The sequence below is a fragment of the Gossypium hirsutum genome, chromosome D06, assembly GCF_007990345.1.
Source record: "Gossypium hirsutum isolate 1008001.06 chromosome D06, Gossypium_hirsutum_v2.1, whole genome shotgun sequence".
Taxonomy (NCBI): Eukaryota; Viridiplantae; Streptophyta; class Magnoliopsida; order Malvales; family Malvaceae; genus Gossypium; species Gossypium hirsutum.
This window is the reverse complement of record NC_053442.1, coordinates 19,560,026-19,573,958: the sequence shown is the minus strand read 5'-3', so window position 1 is coordinate 19,573,958 and position 13,933 is coordinate 19,560,026. Positions and strand designations below refer to the sequence as shown.

Sequence of the window (13,933 nt, the reverse complement as noted above, 5' to 3'; positions counted from 1 at the left end):
ATGAGCTTACTAAGCACTAGTTGCTTATATAGTTGTTTTTCATTGTTTTGTAGATCATCAGAAGCTCGATCAGTTGGAATTGCATCGGATCACAATCACACTATCCAATCATCATTTTGGTAGATTTTGGTTCTTTTGGTTTAATGTTATAATAGGGCTTGATTGTTAACTTGGAAATTTGGTATGCTTGAGTGGTTCCAAGCTTGTGTATGCCTTAATGTTTTTAATTGATGGTTTTTAAATAATGGTGGAAATAGGTGTGTTGTTGAACACTTATGCATTTCCATGTCTTGATAGGTAAATCATTGTTGAATGATATATATGTGTGAAATGGTTTTGGTATGTTTGATTTATGTAGAATGAATGATCTTGAGATGTTGAATTGGATTAAAATTGATATGTGAACTGTGATGCCTTTGTTGGCATATTGATTAGGTCTTATAGGATGGTGGATTTGGTATGTTTTGGAATGTGTTTGAATGTATTTTGGTCATATGAATGCATAAGGAAATGGTGTGTCTTGGTGTGCAAGTTGATTTGACTTGTTTTAGGGGTAACTTATGAAGCACATGGCCTAGGATATGGGTTGTCACACGGCCGTGTGCCACACACTGTCACCCCTCACGACTGTGTGTCAATATTATTTTAGGTGCAAGTTTCACATGGCCTACGACACAACCGTATGGCCCTATTTCGAATACCCACACGGGCTAGGACACAGCCGTGTGTCCTATACTTTGAACACTCACATGGCTTGAGCTATGTCACACGGCCTAACCACACGGTCGTGTGACCCTTGTTTTTAAATTATTCCAAAATTTCCTGATTTGTTTCAAATTGGTCCCTGGATGTTCCTAACTTATTTTTAAGACCTTATAAGCTCGAGTTAAGGTCCATAACCATGTTTATGCCATGAATAAGTATTAGTTTGAATGTTATTATTTAAATTGATTAATTGTTTCTAAATGTCATTATTGGTTATGGTTTGATAGGCAATGCTCCGTAACCCTAATTCGGCGACGAAGACGGGTTAGGGGTGTTACAATATTTAAGCTTTTTCTTTCCAAGTTTTCTTTCTTGGAGGGGAAATTAAAGTCGTCTGAAGGCAGTTGTGGGTTTATCTGGTTTCTAGGGCTCCTTAGGACTTCTACACGCCGCCACTTTCCATCTTTTCCATCTATCTTATTTCGTTTCTTTTGTTATTTTGTTTTGTTTGAGTTTAATTGTTTCTAATCTTTGATTTAGATTTCTTGTTCATTTTCTATATTAATTTTTTGTTTTAATTGCTGCCCTTTTAATTCTTAGATCTGACTTGGATTTGTTTGCGTTTCAAGTTGTGTCAAAATCCAAGTTTCTTTGAGGTTGTCTAGAGCCCTAAATCAAATCCGTAACTTGGGAAAACTTGCGATCTTGAAATGCAAACAAATCTAAGTCAAATCTAAGAATTAAAAGGGTAGCAATTAAAACAAATAATTAAGATAGAAAAATAACAAGGAATCCAAATCAAAGATTAGAAACAATTACACATGAAAAGAATAGAATAACAAAAGAATAAATAATGAAATAATAAACAATATCGGACTCATATATAATAAAAAATTAAGCCAAAAAATCAGATCCAATATGATTTAAACTCGAATTAAAAGTTCAAAACTCATAATTTCTGTAATAATCCCGTCCAGAAATTTTGCTCGCGCAATCTTCACTAAAACGATCATAACTTGAGCTCTCGAACTCGAAATCGATTAATTCAAAATGAATTTCGAAGCTAAGAGATAGATCTTCGAACGCTTGAAGACATCTTAACCTAGAAACGTCTGGATCTTATCCAAAAAGTAGTCGCCAGTCAATTGATTTTTCAAACTTAAAAATTGACAGCTTTGGTGAATGAAATTTAATAAATTTCCCCCCATCCGTGCATATACCACAATCTTTCAATCCCTTTTATATTATTTGTTTTTGTAACACCCCTAACTCATATCTATTGTCAGAATAGGGTTATAGAGCATTACCAGAGTTTACAAATTAATTTAAAGACATTTCAATTCATCAAGCATTCATATTTAAAACCAAACAAAATCTAAACATTAATAAGGTAACGTTGGCCAATTTAACGTATACATGCCATTCAATACATTATTCCCCTAACATGCACAAGCTCAACATTCAAGTTAGTTTAATAATTTCCATGTATCAATAATATATATACCATGATTGATGAGCTCATCAATACCATGATTTCCATTTCCTTGTTATTTTTCCATATTTATCCCGTTGAATTTCTCAAAATTTCGATGGATTTTCAGGGGTACACTTTAGTGTACAAATCCGGGTCCGTCAATTCATATTCATGTGCGCACATTTCCATTTCAGAGAGCACACTCCCGCGAACCTCATCCTTACAGCGGGATTACCAGTCCAGGCTAAATCCCCTGCAATGACAATTGCTCTAATGAGCTTGGACCTGAATTACCAGTCCAGGCTAAATTCAGACCCTAATTTGGATTACCCGTCCGGGATAAATCCATTTTCCACATATTCTTTGGGAGGGCTATGTCAGATTAGGATCACCCGTCCGGGCTAGATCCTTTTTACCGTCAATTCCTTTTCAGAGATCCATCGAATTTTCCTTCCATTCAACCGGGATTTCTTCCCCTTTTTATCAAATATATCAATGTTTCATCAATTTTCATACAATTAACATTCAAATAATATTCACATCAATAACAAACATTTCAAGCATTTAAGAATATAATTCAAGTTACACGAACTTACCGGGCTAAATTGCAGAAATACCAAAATTCAGGGACATTTTGGTAATTTTTCATTTTCCTCGAAATTCCACCCAATCTTGATCTAAATTAATATTCCATTCAATTTATTAATTTAAATAATAAAACAATTCATTTCATGCAATTTGGTCATTTTTTACATTTTTACAAAATTACCCTTAAAATTTTATTTTTATTCAATTTAGTCCCTGAACCTAAAACATGTACATTAGCTATTTTAAAATAAACTCATATTAGCTGAATATTCACATATGTTTTTCCTCCTCCTCCTCCACTCCATTCCACACCCTTGATATATACATAATACCACTATTTACATGTTTACTCATAACAAGCTATTCACTTGAGTCATATTCACTAAATTAATTATGTATTAATATAAAAAACTCCGAATTGAGATCCACAAATTTTATATGAAAATAGACTCACATATCTTTTTACCATAAAATTTTCAGAATTTTTTATTTAGCCAATAAGTACATTTTATTCTTTAAAGTTTCCCCTATTTCACTATTTGACAGTTCTGACCTCTCTTCACTAAAAATTAATTATCTCTTTGTAAAGAATTTGGATGATGTTCCCATTTGTTTCTATTGAAAATATACTCATTCATTATTTTAAAAATATAAATTTAATCCCATAATCATTTTTATCCAATTTTTTATGATTTTCCAAAGTCAGAACAGGGGAACCCGAAATCATTCTAACCTTATCTCACAAAATTTATTATAACTCATGATTTACAATTTCATTGCTTACATCGTTTCTTCTATGGGAAACTAGACTCAATAATATTTAATTCCATATTTTTTCATCCTCTAATTAAATTTCCATGATTTATGGTGATTTTTCAAAGTTAACCTACCGCTACTATTCAAAACTGTTTTAGTGCAAGATGTTGATAATCAAATTTATAACACCCTCCTTTCCTTTCTCTACAATATTTTCTATCAATTCCTCTTGTTTCCCTTCACTAACATATCAAGAACATAGAACCTTATATAATAAAACCCTACATTAACATCAATTTCATACTTTTTCAATAATATCAAACTCAAAAATATATTGAAATCTTGATGTTCTTACCTTGCTCTATTGATTTCAATCTTTAACTTGATTTTCTCTCTCCTCCAGCCTCTATTTCTTGAATCTAACTTGATATCCTAGCTCTCCATGGTCTCCTTATCAATTTTCTTTCTTGGCGGCTACGGCAATTTCTTTGATTTCTAAGTGAAAATGGTGAATTTTTAGTGAGATGACCAAATTATAAAGAAAAGAAAATTTCTTTCTTTCTTTTCTCTTCATACGTTGGAATGCATGGGAGAAGATGATGATTCTTCATCTTTTCTTCCATATATATATATATACTAAATAAAATAATAATAAAATGATAAAATGTCATTTAAAAATTAAATTAAAATATTAATAAACTAATATTTATTTAATCTAAAATATTTCCAACATCATCATTATTTTTTAGATTTCTCTTTCTTCTAATTGACCATTTTGCCATTTAGATCTTTTAAAATTCCATCCTTGAGTCATCACTTAATTTGGTAAAATTACGATTTAGTCACTCGTAATTCTTCATCTATTCAATTTGGTCCCAATTCATCCCTTTTCCTTAGTTTCTAGATTATTCCACCCTTAAAATATTTACACTATTGGTCCTTTAACTTTTTCATATTTACACTTTAACCCCTCAAATTTTGAGTATTTACTCTTGGATAACAAAATTTTTCTCACTTTTGCAATTTAATCATTTCTCACTTTTACAATTTAATCCTTTCTTCAATTAATATGTCATAATATACTTCCTAACGTTGTCATAACTCAAAATTCTCCTTTTTGTCACTTTATTTCCTTACTATATCAAAGATAATATCTTACTGTAAAAATTTTCGGGGTATTACATTTCTCTCCCCTTTAAAATAAATTTCGTCCTCGAAATTTCCTTGTTTTACTATATCAAGAATACCTACTCTCTTACTGTAATAATTTTCGGGATCACATATCAATTTAGACTTTTTAAATAAATTGAGTGCTCAAACGTCGAAATTTTCGAATGAAATTTTTACGAAATCATTCCGTGAAATTGTAGACCATAAAAATAAAATTTTCCTCGTCGAATTTGTGGTCCCAAAACCACTGTTCTGACTAGACCCAAAAATCGGGCTGTTACAGTTTTAGTTGAAGGAACCAATTTTAAGGTGTAATTTAAAAAAAGTTGCAGCCACTAGAATAACGCTACGTCATTTAAAATTTTATTTCCCTTAATATTTATTTTAAAAAGAAGTAAATAAATAAATAAAATTGTTAAAAAAGACGGTGAAAAAAAAAATTTCACCCCTCTTCATCCTAATTCTTCAATTTCCTTCCCCTAAATCACGCATCAGATGAAATTGGCTTCCTTCAAGTAATTTGTCAAATGGAATATGGAAAAATCTTTGTTTCAGTTGCAGTTAGTGATTAGCTCATGTTCAACTACTTCCCCAGTTACCTCGTGCCCGAGAACATAAGGAATAGAAAATGGAATTTCACCTTTTATAACATGAAGATTAGACTGGCATACTCCATAGCCTGAACCAATGGAGTTGACCCATTTCAAATCTTGGTGTCTCCTTTCTTATGATTCCAAAAAGAAAAAAACCATTGGTTTTAATAAGAGCTTATCCAGCTTTGAGACGAGGCATATGAAATTCTTCAATGGTGAGGGGGTATCAGGTTCCCAAAAGACGGTCCCTCGCATATACCCACCAAAGTTGACATGATAAGCAGCCGAAGATGATGGTAGGCTGTTCTCCGCCTTGTCAATGTTGCTAGTAACGAGACTCCAAAACCAACGAGTGGTTAATAAGATGGAAGGAATGGTTTTAACAAAAAACTCAATTTTCAATTCTTTTGAAAATTTTCGACATTTTTAGAACTTTTTTTACAATTCTATGATTTTTTTTAAAAAAAATTAAAAATTTCCTCATAAATATAATTGTAATTTTTTTATAATTAAAAAATTTATTTATGAATTTTAATATTTTTTTTAAATCTAATATTTTTAGAATTTTTGTATTTATTTTTGAAAATAATTATTAAAAAATTTTAAAAGGACTAAACTAATATTTTAATTATAGTTTAACGGCTAACTTAGATATTAAACCTATATAAAACATGTGATATCATCATTCTGTTAAAGGTTAAAGGCAGTTAACGATTCCGGCAAACAAACCCAAGGTCATGAAGTTTAGCGCTAATCAAGGTCGGTGAGGGGAAACAGATTGGGAATAAGAAAAATCAAAAATTGAATAAAACTATAAGGGAGGAGGGCAATCCTTTCAAGGCCTCCTCCCAAAAAGTTCATTTGACCGAATCAGTAATCAACATTGTGGAATTATTACAGAGCCAATTTCAACAAGGGCTGGTGATGAAGGCTTCTAAGGAAGTATACAAGAATACAAAAGGCTAGGATGGTGTTCGTTAGTAAAAGAGGAAGTGCCTTGCAATTTGTTTTTTTATTTATTTTTTAATGAACTCTAAATTTTTCGTGTTTACTTGGAACTATCAGGGGTGTGCAAACGTAAAGTTTCCTCGCATCTTTAGAGAGTATAATATGGAACATAAGCCTGATGTTGTTAACCTTCTAGAGCCGAAAGTCAGTGGTGGAAAAATAAATGGGATAATTGCAAAGTTAGGATTCTAATATTCGCATCGGGTTGAAGCAAAGGGATTTTCTGGTGGAATCTAGATAGGATGGAAGGATTCGGTTCGCCTCAAATTTGTTCAAAATCACCCTCAGTTTATTTTGATACAAGTTTCCTTCGGATTCCCCTCTTAGACTATTTTTATCACTTTCGTATATGGTGACCCAAATAGAACTAGAAGGAAAGTGTTTTGGGAAGCATTAAAAGACACCATTCCTACTAATTTTGTTCCTTAGATGGCGGTAGGGGATTTTAATGCTATCCTTTCTGAGAGTGATAAAAAATGGGGTAATACGTTGGAAAGTGATGTCCCCAATTCAGAGAATTTGTTGAGTCAAATGATCTACAAGATCTAAGGTTTAGAGGGCCACCGTTTACTTGGCAAATAGGAGGGATCTTTGAGAGACTTAATCAAGCATTGGGAAATGATGCTTGGATTCAAACTTTTTCAAAGTTCCTTGTGACGCATCTCGTACGAATTAAATCCAATCATCGACCTCTTCTCATCAACATTAACCCAGATCTTAACTTACCTAAAAGGTGCCCTTTTCATTTCCTGGTTGAATGGACCCAACATCAAAATTTATCAGGCATCGTACAGGAGTTGTGGAGATTCAGTGGGAATATATCGGACATTTTGGGAAAACTCACGATGGGTCTCAAAAATGGAATAAGAAGGTTTATGGACATATTGGGGTGCATAAACGGGAATTACTATAGTCCTTGAACCAGATCCAAAGAGAAATAGAAAGGCCAAATTCAGACATGATAGCTAAAAGGGAGATGGATATAAGAGAGGAGCTTGAAGAGGTGCTTAATCATGAAGAGTTGTTATGGAAAAAAAAGTAAAGGTATGACTAGCTCAAACTAGGAGACAGGAACACAAAATTTTTCCACAGTCGAACACTACATAGAAGAAAGGCCAACCGCATTAACACCCTGCGCAATAGAAATGGTAATTGGCTGTATGAATCGGATGAAATTCAATTAGAAGCAATAGCTTATTTTCAACAATTGTATGAGGAGAAGCCAAGTATGATGGAGGGTTTACCTTCTAGTTGCTTTCCTCAGTTAGGACAAAGTGACATTAATTTTCTAGGAAAAGAGGTTACGAATGAAGAAATTAAAATGAAACTCTTTGATATGGCTCCGTTAAAAGCTCTCGGGAGTGATGGGCATCATGTGATATTTTTCCAGAATCAGTGGGACAGTATTGGGGGGACAATTTACAAGTGGGTCAAAGGAGTATTCAAAGGAAAGCCTATTGATCAAGAATTAAACAATACACTTATAGTTCACATCCCAAAGATTACTCAACCTAAAGAAATTTCGCAATTTCAACCTATTAGTTTATGCTCTGTTGTCTATAAATTGGCCATGAAAGTTATAGCCAATAGATTCAAAGTAGTATTCCCCAAATTATTTCACAAGAACATGTTGGGTTTATTGCTAGCCTGAGTATCTCTGATAATATCCTAATTGCTCAGGAGGTTATTCACTCCGTGCAAGGAATGAGTAAAAAGTGGATGGTTGTTAAAATTGACTTAGAAAGGGCATATGATAGGGTACGGTGGGACTTTATTGATGGCTCTATACCGGCAGCAAGAATACCAGAATCCTTACAAAAGGTGATTATCTTTGGCATTTCAAAATCCACTATGCAGGTTTTATGGAATGGAGTCCCTACAAAAAAATTCAAACCTGCTAGAGGAGTACGTTAAAGATGCCTTCAGTCTCCTTATTTGTTTTATGTATGGAATGGTTAGGGCACAGTATCAAAGCAACTAAGATTTCTAGCGAATGGAGTCCTATTAAGCTTGCACGAACAAGGCCAACTTTATCCCACTTATTTTTTGCAAATGATTTAGTAATCTTTTCCAAAGCAGACACAAAGCATGGCATATTACTAAAAAGCATTCTGGATCGATTCTATAGTTTCTTAGGGCACTGAACCAATGCACAAAAAACTAATGTGTTTTTCTCTCAAGGAGTTGACGAAAATCTTAGTAACCAGTTAAGCAGGCTACTAGGCTTTCAGAAGGTCCAAGAGTTGGGAACATACTTAGGGATTCCACTATTCCATAAAAGAGTCACCAATGAAACCTTGGGGTTTGTGATTGAGAAGGTCAGAGCTAGACTATGTAATTGGGATGCAAGACAACTCTCTATGGCAGAAGATTCACTTTGGCCCAATCTATCCTCCTCGCTATTCCAAATTACTTTATGCAGTCCATGCGAATCCCGAAAGGGGTGTGTGAAGAGATTTAGTGCCTGAAAAGACAATTCATATAAGGGTTTAATACAAGGAAACGTTGATTAGGGCTCTATGTGCCAGTCTCGTGCTTGTGGGGGTTTAGGTATTAGACATTTAGAAGATCAAAATACTTTCTTCTTGCTAAAATTATGGTATAATCTCGTCACCAATGAGGAAGCTTTATGGGTTAGGGTGCTGCGATCAAAATTTGGGATGAGAGAAAGTATCCTTGAAAGCATAGCAAGAGGAAGTTGTTTAGTTGTTTGGAAAGGGATTGCAAAGGTTTGGCCCCTACTGAGAGAGAATTTATGCTGGTCCATTGGTCCTTGATCCGCTGTTGGGAGGATTCTTGGTTCCCAAAAGTAGGGTCATTAAAAATGTTTGTCTCTTCCATGGATCAACCAGTCACAGAATGTTTTCTTAAAGACATGGTTGCAAAAGACGAAGTATGGAATTTGCAGGCCTTTAGGGAACGTTTACCAGAAGAAGTTATTAAAAAAATTGCAAACATTCCTCCTCTACACCCCCTAGCAAGTCTTGATAAAATCTTTTGGACGCATACAAATAATGGAGGATTTTCGATAAGAAGTGCATATCAAATTATTAAAGAAGACGCATGGAATGCACGAGATGCTAGGTGGAAGATCATTTGGAAGTATCAAGGACTGCATCGTGTTCGTTTTTTCTTATGGCTTGTTTGCAAACAAAGATTGCTTGCCAATCAGGAGAGAATTCGAAGGGGCATTAGACAAAATATGTCATGTCCAGTCTGTCATCATGAGATGGAAGATATTTTGCATGTCCTTGGGGATTACCTAGTTGTTAAAGATGTTTGGAATTATTTTGTGCCAGGAAATTGTTGACACAATTTTTTTCGAGAATCTCTTAGATTGGATTATGACAAATTTGGGGAGTCCAGGATGGACGTTAAGAAATGAGGTTCCTTGGCCCACTTTTTTTGGTTTGTTTATATGGCGAATATGAAAAAATAGAAATATTTTTTGTTTTTCAAGGCATTTCTTGAAATTTCTTGAAAATTATTAAGATATCAGTGAGTTGGGCGAAACAATATAGCATAACATATAGGTGGTATTCGTCTAGAGAAAGCAATTCTAATTATGAAGTATTTTAGGACGATTTAGGAATGGTAGGGTAGTTGATTTTTTGCTTTACGTTATTTGTTTAGTTTGTTTTTTCACCAAAAAAAAAAGTTAACGGATAATGTCACTCGTCGTTTAATAACTTTTCGATGATTAAAACCAAAACTTATTAATACTGGAGGGACTTGCAATGTAGTTTACCCTTTGCTAGTAAAACACTGTAAAAGAGTAAGGCACCGCCTTAATTCTCAAGGAAGGCTTTTATTGGGGGGGTTTGAACCAATGGCATTAATAATATGTTCAATCTTGGGAACCAACACAGTTTTTAATCTATATTTCCAGTTTTCTTTATAAACAATTTTCGCCATTTTTTCTCAACTGACCCATAGAAAATCTCTCCCAAATTCACCTAATACCCAGATTCCAACTCTTATTTTTGATAAAAATAATGGAGGCAGCATCTTTACCTGGTGTTCTTTCATATACCAAACTCTCTAGTTCCAATCAATGCTATTCTGATGATAGATTTTCAAGGTAATCCTTTTATTTTCTTTGAACTGTTAATCAGAGGTTTATGCTTTATAGTTTTTGTCTGAATGGTTTTTTTTTTTTTTGGAACTTTATAGAACCTAAGATTGTTCTTAGCTCTTCTTTTTGTGAATCAAAGATGAAATTCTTGGATTTGTCCATTTCTTTATATTGTTTTTTTTTTCTGGTCGATTCCTCGGGAAAGACGCATTGCGTCTTTCTCACGACATTCATCTAATGGATTCAATGGTGTGAATAAGCCTTCATCTAAAGCCCTTATCAAAGGACCCTTTCTCAGTGATGGCCTAATTCAGAGGAGAAATCTGCATTTGCAAGCAATTTGCGGGGTGGGGGTTTACACCTTGGGTGAAAATGATGATGTGGAATCTCATCACTCACATGCCATGGAGGAAAAAATTGGGGTTCTTCTTTTGAACCTTGGAGGGCCAGAGACACTTAAAGATGTTCAACCTTTTCTATATAACTTGTTTGCTGATCCTTTACGTTATTTTGCTTGTTCTTTTTTTGTTTTGTGTGTGTGTATTTCATATGAACATTTGTGGGTTTCAAGTTACAATGGTGTTGAGGTGATGATGTTTCTTTGTGCAGGATATAATACGGTTGCCTGGGCTGTTTAAGTTACTTCAACGGCCATTGGCGAAGCTAATATCTGTTCTTCGAGCTCCGAAAAGTGAAGGGTATGCTGCCATTGGTGGCAGCTCGCCTTTGCGTAAAATAACCGATGAACAGGTAAAATCAAGTCCCTTGATTGTAGAAATTTTCTTGTTACTTTGTCATGAGCTAATGGCTTGAAAATGAACTATTGTACTTTTATATGGATATTTTTTTCCAAAACGAACCATGTTGTGCTTTGGGGAAACTGGCAAGTATATTTATAGTTTAAAGAACTCGTTGCAGGCAAATGCTCTTCGAATGGCTTTGGAGGCAAAGAATGTGAATGTTAGTGTATATGTTGGAATGCGATATCGGTATCCATTCACAGAGGAGGCCATTGAGCAGGTTCGTCTCTTGATAGCCTAACAAATTTGCGTGTGTTTTGAACTTGTATGATACCATAAACGGAGAGTGAGCTCTTTCTGTTGTGCTTTTGTTGATATTTAAGGTTGTTGTTAAATTGATTAAATCCTTACATGAGGGATACTCTTATTTGGTTATGCCTTTGAAGAACTTTATACCTCGTATATTAATTTGGAATTCTCCGCGTAGCATTGAATGATCTATCTTCAAGTCCAATTCGGGTTATATACTGATTACCGATAAGCATTTATTATGTGCAACACAGATTAAGCTAGACAGGATAAAAAAAGCTTGTTGTGCTGCCATTATATCCTCAGTTCTCCATTTCCACAACTGGGTCAAGCATCCGAGTTCTCCAGCATATTTTCAGGTTGATGTTGATATTTTGTGTTATAATTTTCTGCTTGACTTCATCCATCAGCGTTCCCCTTTGTGAATGGCTGTAATGCAAGTTATATTTCAGGGAAGATGTGTATTTATCGAGACTACCTGTTTCTGTCATCCTCTCTTGGTACCAACGACAAGGTTATATTTGTTCCATGGCTGACTTGATTAAAGAAGAGCTGGAGAGATTTGCAAAGCCTGAAGAGGTTTGTTTGCTTACCGTATGGTCTAGTCTGTAATCTTTTATGCCTAAAGTCAAGGATTAGGATAATATGTATTCATTTGAACTTCAGGTCATGATATTCTTTAGTGCCCATGGGGTGCCTGATAGTTATGTTGAGGATGCTGGAGATCCATACAAAGATCAAATGGAGGAGTGCGTCTACTTAATTATGCAAGAGCTGAAATCTAGAGGAATTGGAAATGATCATACCCTTGCTTACCAGGTTGGTTTTAGAACAAAGTTTCGGCTGTCACTCATAAAATAAGAAAAAAGTAATAAAAACTGTTATGCTCAACTTCTTCTTCATGCTTCCATACCAGATTCGAGTTGGGCCTGTGCACTGGTTAAAGCCCTACATAGACGAAGTGCTTGTTGAGCTTGGACAGAAAGGTGTGAAGAGTCTTCTAGCTGTTCCGATAAGGTACATGAGTTGTTACTGAGGTAGGTGTGCTTTGAAATGCATGATTATGTAAGGGAAAAATATTAACTCTAGATCCATCTCAATTCCAGCTTTGTGAGTGAACACATAGAAACCCTGGAAGAGATTGACATGGAATATAAGCACTTAGCTCTTGAATCCGGAATCGAGAATTGGGGTCGTGTTCCTGCCCTAGGTTGCACCTCTTCCTTCATCACGGATCTAGCTGATGCAGTAGTTGAAGCTCTACCATCCGCAAAAGCACTGTCAGCATCAAGGGAACCTGCTGAAGAAACCAACTACGAGCCAGTGAGATACCTTGTTAAACTGTTCTTCTGTTCGATCTTGGCGTTTGTTTTGCTACTATTAAGACCAAAGGTGGTATTTGCATTTAGGAATCATCTCCATTGATGAAAAAAATCATAAAAAAAGGTTTAATTGAAAGAGGGTATAGATAAGAATGAATTACGGAGATTTGTTTGATATACATACCATAGAAAGAGTGAAATAATAGTGGCATCCACAGAGAGTAAGAATTATGCTTGGCGATCCTCTAAATATTTGGTTCAACCATAGCTGCCATTATCTTTTGGTATGAAGATAAAAGCTGTGTACAACCACACTATATCCTCGTGAAGAAGATAAATCTGCCACTATTTACTTTAAATTTTTAAACCATGTTTCATGAATCGAGTTATATGAAGCCTAATCAAATCAAACTTGACGTCTAAAGAGGGATTAAAGAAGGTTACTTCAGTCTGGAGCATATTTCTAATACGTCTATTAATTCTCAAGAAGCCTCGTGTTTAGTTTTAGGAAATAAAAATCATTTTCGTTTCTCCAAAAACAACGAAAATTATAAATCAATAAAATATTGTTTTCATTGTTCTCACTAACATCGAAAATAATGACTTTGAATAAACTCAATATAAACACAAAAATATCTTTTTTTCTCAACAATCTTTCAAATAGGTACCAACCATGTTTTCTTTTCTTTTTTTTTTTATAAAATGAAAATTGTTTTCTAAACATAAAAACAGAAAATATTTTTAAAAACCAAACAAAAGTATTTATTAAATACAGACTTAGGTACCCAAAAAATAAGTTAATCAATCCAAATTTAAATAGTACAATTTTAAAGCATATTTTAAATTCTCTTTTGTTGTAATCACGGTATCTATAGTTCACCACATGGCAACTAATATTCTTAGATTTCAAATTGAGCAGCTACCAAAAAGAAATAGCCTCAAATTGGGAGAAAATGGAGGATCTTATAACGAGTTCAAGCAAGGAAGAAATAGAATGATAGAAGCATTTAACATATAATTGGAGATGTTGCTATTTATTTTATATGGTTGATGTTCTGCCCAAACAATTGCATTTACATACAATATCCATTTTGCTTGCCTTAAGAGTGGTGAATTTTGGATTCAACCATAATATAAATGCATCATCTCAAATAAACCACTACTAATAACCACCTTGCATTTATACCAAAAGC

The 13,933-nt window shown here is 34.2% G+C and overlaps 1 protein-coding gene across 1 annotated transcript; it reads left to right on the top strand.

Moving 5' to 3' along the window:
• The first annotated feature begins 10,435 nt into the window (after positions 1–10,435).
• LOC107895340 (ferrochelatase-2, chloroplastic-like) lies at positions 10,436–12,951 on the top strand. Its single transcript, XM_041095750.1, is given in 9 exon segments — positions 10,436–10,833; positions 10,979–11,119; positions 11,288–11,389; positions 11,673–11,690; positions 11,692–11,777; positions 11,871–11,997; positions 12,085–12,237; positions 12,335–12,435; positions 12,525–12,951. Coding segments are annotated over 9 exon segments (1,107 nt in total). The 5' UTR covers positions 10,436–10,773; the 3' UTR covers positions 12,844–12,951.
• The last annotated feature ends 982 nt before the right edge of the window (positions 12,952–13,933 follow it).